Source organism: Lipophrys pholis, assembly GCF_963383615.2.
Source record: "Lipophrys pholis genome assembly, chromosome: 21".
Taxonomy (NCBI): domain Eukaryota; kingdom Metazoa; phylum Chordata; class Actinopteri; order Blenniiformes; family Blenniidae; genus Lipophrys; species Lipophrys pholis.
Genome location: NC_137649.1, coordinates 7688243 through 7696992, shown reverse-complemented (window position 1 = coordinate 7696992; position 8750 = coordinate 7688243). Strand labels below are relative to the sequence as shown.

The window sequence follows — 8750 nt, the reverse complement described above, 5'->3', positions numbered from 1 at the left end:
AATGCTATTTGTGTTCATGTATCCCTCTGAGGGATATTATATTTGAGAGCGGTGTGGTGAGGGGTGGGGTTGGGGGGGTGGGGGGGTTGCAGGTTTCTCTATGGAGTTGGGGGATCTGAGAAACTTTTAAGGGAGGGGGTGTAAATTTAGCTCCCAAGCTCATTTTGGGCCTCTTGGTTTGCTGGTCCTCACTTAAAAACACGCCTCCGTTCAACCAAGAGGTCGAACTCACAGCTCATGTGTGTCCGCCAGCTGATAACTATGTAGACTCAAGAAAAGTTTTATGATCTACAACTTTATGACAACAAACCTGTGCATCTGCAAGATTCTGCATGTGTGAGTGTATGTTGGAAAACATTGAATTCTCAGGATTATACTTTGGAAAGGTGAGTGCACACACTTTAGAGAGCTTAAACTTGACCAAAAGTGGCTTCATGCACTTTCTCAAAACTTTCTCCGAACTGAAATGTTACTCCTCAGCTAGAAATAGAGGTAAAACACAGGTTTTTGAATTGTTTGTGTCACCGGATCATTAATTTTTTTTCAAAGACACTATGTTTCTTCAAACATTCCTCAAAAAGACATTGAACACAGGTTTTGTAATAAAACAGCACACTTTATTTTCTAGGCAGTATAGAAAAGTAAAAAAAACATCAAAACTTGGCATGTAAAAATGCTTTTATAAAAAAGGTTTTGCTCAAATGCTAGTATCAAAAAAAAGGCAATAAAATATTAAAGGTTTGTCTGCTAAGTGTTTGACATGTGCTACTGCAGTCTTAGTAAGGAAAGAAAATGCTGATTCAGTTACCTGTAGACAACCATAACAAAAAAAAAAATAAAACATTGACAAAATGGTCACAAACAAACAGTTTGGGCTTTTGTCCGTAGCAACATGTAAGACGTTTCAGTGTTTAATGCAGCCCCTGTTTCATGGACATACAATCAAGTACAGCTTGGTCTTACTCTTACTGGGTGAAGCTCATTGTACCAAACAGATGCTCAATTATGATTTTAAAATCTTTAAATAGACTCAACACAAATCTTAAACAAATATAGCAGTTTTGTTCCTTGGATTTCTTTTTCTTTTCCTGACACAGGATGCTTTGAAGGCCAAAAAAACACAACAGAAATTGAAATGAAACTTTGTCAGTGTGGTGATCAGGTAATACTAAAAAGGCTTGTCCCCTTTGCGATGTATAAAATGTGGTAATTCATAGTTTGAAAAAAAATAATTAAAAGTCAATACGAAAGATCAGACGGCGCAGTCCTTGTATCAGCAGTGTTTAACTAAAGGTATCACGGACCAAACACTTGAAATTCTGAGTCGACCCATTACAGCCTGTAAACGACAACAACAGCGCTGAAACGGAAAAGACCATGAAGTGAAATACCGAGGTCAGTTTTGAAATCATGATTATGCCTTTGGATGTATGATAATGCTAAAAGGGCTTAAATACTTACAATTAAACACTGCTCCATTGGCCAATTGTAAAACAATAACAATAAAAAAAGAAATAAATTAACCAACTTGTTCTTTATATTAATATCAAAATTAGCAATTATTAATACAGCCCGATGAAAACCATTTCCCCATTTATAATACAACATCAATAATTAAAATACAGAGACAAGACCAAAAGAGATATATATAAAAAAAAAAACAACCCAAAGCAAACTCTGTATAAAAAGATTTCAGATACAAAACAAACAAACAAACAAACAAAAAAAAAACGTTAAAGTCTTTGGTTGGTTGAAATCCAACGAGTGTGAGTGTAAAAACACCAATGGCATGAAGCCTCTCCCAACTGTTGTACCACAACAAATATGAATCCTGCGAAGCTGCGCCCCGGCACAGATCCACCTGCGTCGCCGTCTACATGACCAGTGTCCTCGTGGGGTAAGTGTTGATGTACTTGTGACTCGATTCTGAAGGCAACGAGTACTCCTCTGTTTTCACGCAGGTCACCTGCTCCCAGGAAGTGGGGGGCTGATGGTGGAAGAAGAAGACGATATGAAGCCTCCATTGACTTGTCACGCAATGCCAAACTGCGTGGATGTGAACAAGCACTCACCTGTAGTGGACTGTTACTGCCTCTGTGATGGAGATGGTAGGTTTTGTGTCCGTCTTGACTTAGTACTGAGCTGGTGAGTAGGTCCTGATTGAAAATGTACAAAATCTCACGTGAGCCCAGTCCATTTTTCAGACAACGACCAAATAATACTGAATATACGGAAACTCGGGAAGCAGAGAGAGTTACACATCATGTGTAAGGTGATTGACAGTAATGGACCGTGGCTTTATATATTTAAAAAAACTGAAGAAAAGAGTAACTTACAGTTACTTGCTGAGCAGGGCCGTTGGGTGTGTAAAGCTGATCATATCCTTCCCACGGCATGCAGGGGCTCATATGAGTTGGCGACTCCACCTAGAATACAAAACACGTCATGGTAAATACATGCACTGTAATTATCAGCAATCAAACAAATTTGCCCACATGCAACAATGAAACAAGATACAGAGCCAATAATCTCCCCCGCAGACGCACTGGCACTTCCAGTTTTTCAACAAATTGACCAAGAATGTGGTACAAAACGCCGACAACTGATGCCACCAACCCATATTAGCAACTGCAACAGTGCATTTCATGTTTCACCATGTTTTTTTTTGTTTCTCATGGCTCGAACTCCTGTCGTGAGGAGTTTTGGGATTGTGTGGTTTTGTCGAGTGGAAGTTACCTCTTGCTTGATCTTCTTCTGTAGAGGCGGCTCAGTGGGACACTCCATGGGCTCCTGCTTGATGGACACAACTCTCTGCTGCTCCGGAGTGCTATTCTGTAAAATGTCAAAGTTTCCCAAGTGAATCCCGGGGACACCACAGTACGCTCGATAGACATTAAGAATAAATGCATTTCTAGTTGTCTCACCAGTATTTTGAGAGGTCCAAACTTTGCCTCCTGAAGAGCCAGGGTTGATCTGAAAGGCGTGGGGGTGCGGGGAGTGGACTCGAGCAGCGATCGACGGATGTTTGGGGTTTGGAACCTGAGCGAGAGAAGGCATGGCTGTTCAGAAACCCCTGCTGACCGTAAATATACGCGACAAAAGCGTGTAAAGACAAGTCACTCACATTTCATTTTCTTTCTGGTGCCTGACGATCTGGTCAATCAGAGGTTTGGTCTCCACGGGCGAGCTCACCGGTAAAGTGTCGTTGTCTGAGTGTTCTGGGCTCATCGATTGGTTGAGAAACTGGGGATAAAAAGAAAAGGAAACTCATCAGTCAAAGAATGAGTTGAAGTCTAACAGATCATGGAAGCACGATGAATGGCGAGGAGAGGGGAAAAAAGAGCTAAGATGAGCTACTGATCCAACGAAAGATGACAAACTATTTCTGAATAATTGTGGATGGTGTTAGATGACGGGCTTGTGACGGGGAGGGGTTCTGATCACACTTGGCTCTTGTAACTACCTGTGAGGCTGAAAAGGGCAGATATCTGACTGGTGAAGACTTGGGAGTGGTGCAGGAGGAACATGCTCCATGAGCAGTCCTTGTGCCCTGACTGGGTAAGACCCTGTCTGCTTTGAGAACACTCCTATCCACTGAAGTGTGGCTCTGGAGAAAGGGTAGGAAAACATGGGTCGAGACAGGTTTGCTGGATCCTGCACTACCCTTCTTTGCAAACAAAGCCAAACGAGGAAAAAACAAAAGATACTTACTGAATCAATGACAGATTCCATGTACTCCGGCATCGCGTTGGTGAACGCAGGACTGCTCTGTTGGCTGTTGTTGTGGCTGCCGTTATTGCTGTAGGCGCGCCTCACAGAGGCGCTCTCCTCCGGTAGGCAGCTCTGGTCGACGGGCAGGGCTGGAGCGGCGGCCTGGTGATGAGGTAAGGACGTGGCCGCTCCATTTGAACCATTGGTCAAACAGCCCTGAGTGGCCCAGCTTGGATACGGCACATTCATCTGGAGAGGAGAAGACAGAGACTACTTCAAATGAGTGTCAATGAAGACTGCACAAGAGAACAGAGACAACAAGTCACACAGACAAAAAAAAAAAAAAAAAAAGGTTGACAGAAGTTGTGTAGAATGTTGCGCAAGGGTTCAGCCACATGCTTAAAAATGGCGACAATGTACTATTTCATCACTTCTGCAGAAACAGACCCCCAGATGTTTCCTCATCATCATTCACGCAAAGACACACGTCTAACCACTGTCCTTAAAAGCAGGGTCGCACGCTCGTAAATTGTGCTGTCAGAATTCCGCTGCTCGTCGCGAAGCCCGACACGTGACTCACTGGTAGTGATGGCTGGCCTCGCAACTCGTTCTCTGTCGACATGAGCAGCAGCTCGATCTCCTTCACCCTCTGCTCCTTCTCGGGGTCCTCCTCACTATAGTGTCTCTGAAGGAAAGAAGAGCAAGAGTGTTTAATTTCCTGTGTTACAACAACTCCCATCGTGTGTGTGTTTTTTTCTTTTTTACCTGTATAGCAGCAGTTCCAGGCTGGGGAAAGTTCAAATGCATGGTCATGTTGAACGGCACCTAATTAATTCAAACAAACACAGCCGCATAAATTGAAGACGCTCTTGCAGGTACACGATTGACTGCCATATGTCAGCGCGAGGCCCACTCACTCTGTGTGCATCCGATATGTAGGGGTAGTGGAAGGGAGGCAGCTGTGCGTGATTGGGCGAGTGGTGAGGGAAAGCCATGATGTGAGCGGCGGCCTTGACGAAGCCATGGCCGACGGGGAGCGAGGAGTTGTTGTTCTTCGCCGTGCTCTGGAGATAGCCCTCTTGTTCCACCTTCCGCCGCATGGTAGAGTTCCAGTGGTTCTTTATGGCGTTGTCGGTCCTGAGAGAAGAGGCATTAAGGCGCATTAGGTTAACGATTATTTCTTACACAGCAACACATCCTGGTTCTTTAGTCCCGCACTAGAGCATTATCAATCAACACACACACACTGACGCAGGCCTAGATAAAGTCTCAGCCACACACACATTAACACGTGTGGGTTCAACCGATAAGATTTTTTTCCCCGAATGAAGCACTTACAGTGATATTAAACGTACATTGTGTCAAGCTTCTCCACACATTTCGATGAAACTCCTCTTATTATAATATGGCCCGTGTTCTGTTTTGTGTCTTCGATACACTTTCCACACCTTCCTTCTCTTTAATGGAGAACACATCTAATTTGTCGTCTTTCCTCTATTTCCCCTCTTATTTCCTCATATCCTCGTACCCGCAGCTTTGCGCGGCTAACCAAGAAGAATTCAGTGATTTCTCGGGCTTCTCCTTTTCTGTCTCTCTACATTCTTCGTCCTTGGCCCTCACCTGCCAGGGAGCAGCTTAGCAATTTCTGCCCAGCGGTTGCCCAACTTCTCGTGTGCCTGGTAGATGATTCTGTCCTCCTCCTCCGTCCACGAGGTCTTCTTCACCTCCGGGTTCAGGTGGTTGTGCCAGCGCTCTCGGCACTGCTTGCCTATCCGTCCCTTTAGGTGCTTGGCGATCACCGACCAGCGCTTGGCTCCATACTTCTGGACCAGCTCGATCACCTGGGGTGTTTGGTGGGGGGGGGGGGGACATAGGAGGAGGAAGAGGAGAAGAATCTCATAAACTTGTGCGCCATCTCACTGGATGTTCCTGCTCTTGTGCGCTTCCCTATTACCTTTGCCTTCCAGCCAGCGAAGGTGATTGAGAACACCTGCTAAAGAGCTGTGAGGGAGTTTCCAGTGGAACGTTAGCAACTCTGCTAATCATTACAGTGGCATCTGGGTGAAACATAACTCTTCGGGATCAGCTCAATAAATACCTCACGGGTTGTGAGAGACTAAACATGCTATAAGTTGTGTAAGGGCGACACTTTGGGAAACTGAAAAATGTGCAACAGCAGTTAAGGAGTTGCTACAGAAGAGTTGCTTTAATCGCACAGGAAATTAAAGTAATTGTTTCTAACCCGAGCAGCTGCTTTCTGTGAGTGTTCTACGTAAATGACAAAATGTAACAAAGCTGCTGAGGTATTGATAACCCTTTGGAAAGAAGAATATAGAATGTTACGCTAATAAAATTTGAACCCATTCTTTTTTTGTGTGTGTGAAACTACAGCAGTGTGCAAGGCACACCAGAACGTGTACAAAAGCATTTCTGTTTGCTTTTTACTGCATTTGGTTTCTCAAGTGATGCTTACCCTCTGGTCTTCTTCTTTAGTCCATGGCCCTTTAATGAGTTCTGGGTTGAGAACCTTTTGCCACCTGTGCTGGCACTGCACATCTGTACGGTTCTGTTTGGGTTAAAGAGCAAAAACACATTATTATTATTATTATTATTATTATTATTATTATCATCATCCTCATACTACAGACAGTTACGTGTATATAAGTCAGTAGTTTTATTTAACAAATCACTCACCAACATGTGAGTCCACTTTTCAATTAAAAGTAGTCCTAATATTAAAAGAGAATGTTGCTATGTAGCATGTTTACAGTACATTGACAGAACATAGTGGCTCAGTTGGTTGTATGTTTGGCCTCCTATTTCCCTCCATCCATATGTTCAACTGTCCTTGAATAACACACTGAACTAGCTCACAATGGATGGACGAAGCATTCTGCATGGCAGCCTCATCACTGGTGCGTAAGTGTGTGTGTGTGTGTGTGTGTGGGAATGAGTAAATAGTCCCTAACGCTAAAAAGTGATCGAAGGTAAATCCATTTACTTATTACTCACGGTTAATAGGTTTGCAATGAGTTTCCAGTCTTCTGATCCATGATGTTCAACAAGTCTCTTCAACTTTTCATCCTGAAAAAAATTAAATTAAATTCACACATTATTAATATGCAATACAAATGGAGGTGGACTCATTTCAAGTGATTTAGGTTGGTGTGTCTACCTCCTCTCGTGTCCAGCGTGTTTTGCCAAGGTGACGTTTCCCAACTTTGGTCAACGATCCATCGTAATCATGGTCATACATCTCATTCTCCTCCTCATCCTCCTCACTACTGTAAACACTATAGAGACACACAGACAAAATTACATTTAAAAAAAAATTAAATTAGGGGTGGAGTCTGTGGGAAAGAGAATAGTGTAAGATAATAGGACAGTAAATAATAGCACAACAAGTACCTGCCTATTTCCAAACTACTCCCTAATCATCTCTTTACAGACTGCATAAAGAGCTCTGCCCAATCTTTAACTCATCAGGTGTCAACACAGACAGAGAACCAGTCATTCTTGAAGGTACAGGCTTCAAGCCAAGACACCCACAAGGGCAATGAAAGAGAGCGAGGAGGGGGGGGAGGCAACTCTGAGGGAGGGAGTAGGATGAACAGGTTCCAGTGTTTTTGGTTTCCACAGATACTGGGATTGGCACATGCTATCATAATTTTGTGACCCTGGCTTGTTCAGACCTGCAGTAGCATTGTGGAGCACAACCATACACGCGTGCATGCGCACACACGCGCCACACACTGATACTAATAGCCGCTTCACCAATCAGAGTGCGAGAAGCAGACAGGTATAGTGTACGGAGTGCAGAGCAACAGGTGAACAGGAACCCCGCTGCGCGCGCGTGTGTGATATTTAATAAACCTTAATTTCCTTGTTTTTTTTAGTCGTGAAGTATGCCACCACTTGATTCAGAGTGACTAAGTACAAAACGACATATTCTACACAAAATGTGTTAACCGTGAGTTATCCAGCATGTGTCTCAAAGAAAAGTAAAAAAAATGATGAATTCTGAGATGGACACAAAAAACTGACAATATTATGGAGTAGCTATAATATTTGGATTTAATTGCTCTCACTTCTATAAATAGCTTATTTTATATTTATATAAGCGTGAAAGCATGACAAACAGATGCATGTTTATAACCGATGTACATGTCTGCAGCCGTGACTTTCTGTGCAGTCCATTTTTCAAAGTTCCGGTTCTCAGCAAAATACACAGTAAAAAGCCTTTTTTTATTTACGTCTTCCGTTAAGCTTAAACGACTGACATCCCACACTGCAATCTTGGTGTCCAATTGTCCATTCATCTTGAACTAAAGGCTAATAAAAAAATAAATACAAATCCAGTGTCAACAGATGGGTCGAGCAGCAGCGGCAGCGGAGACGCGTGCGCTCTCCGTGGCTGCTCAGCGGAGCGGCGGTCAAGAGCGCGCGGTGCGTCCCCGGCACCGGGCTGTGCCATTATCTCCCTCTCTCATTTACATCTCAAATGATGGCGGAATTTAACATTTGACAAAGCTGATTGCAAGTTAAAAACAACTGAGACAGCAGCGCATTACAGCTTTGCAGTTTGACGCTGTAATGCTGTACCTGCTCCGAAGAGGAACAGGTGCCGTGGGCACAGCGTGGCACGAAAACATGCGCCCCTGTGTGTGTGAGTGTGTGAGTGTGTGTGTGAGTGTGTGAGCCCCTGACAGCAGCACTTCAATCAAACACAGTCTTTGCACCAATCCAAGAAAATATGAACCGAACACAAATCAAAATAAAAGAAAGACTTCAAACACAAGACTTGGTAATGAGATGCGCAAAGTGTTCAAGCCTCATTCAAAGTCCAACATGTGGTCACTTTATGGACCTCTTAACGTGACAACCAAGCAAGAAAACCCCCATTCCCTACAGCAGTGTGGAGAAAAAAAGAGTTAAAGAGCGGCTGTTTTTGTAAATTACCTGTTTCTTTGTCTGCGTTTCATTTGAAATAGTAAGCAGCTCTCCGTAGCTGCGCTCGGCACAAAGTGAAGGTGATGAGT

The 8750-nt window shown here is 43.6% G+C and overlaps 1 protein-coding gene across 2 annotated transcripts; it reads right to left on the bottom strand.

Annotated features, from left to right (window-relative positions):
- Positions 1–599: 599 nt before the first annotated feature.
- Positions 600–8750, bottom strand: myb (v-myb avian myeloblastosis viral oncogene homolog). 2 transcript variants are annotated; one of them, XM_080490092.1, is made up of 15 exons: positions 8671–8750; positions 6887–7004; positions 6724–6795; positions 6185–6277; positions 5332–5552; positions 4629–4848; positions 4477–4536; positions 4292–4396; positions 3712–3981; positions 3125–3243; positions 2925–3039; positions 2737–2832; positions 2337–2426; positions 2073–2156; positions 600–1987 (listed from the first exon to the last, which is right to left on the bottom strand). In XM_080490092.1, exons 1-15 carry the CDS (start codon positions 8691–8693, stop codon positions 1874–1876), a joined length of 1800 nt encoding a protein of 599 aa, XP_080346218.1. In that variant the 5' UTR covers positions 8694–8750; the 3' UTR covers positions 600–1873. The 2 variants fall into 2 exon arrangements, with proteins under 2 accessions (XP_080346218.1, XP_080346219.1); XM_080490093.1 differs by having other exon boundaries at positions 3712–3960.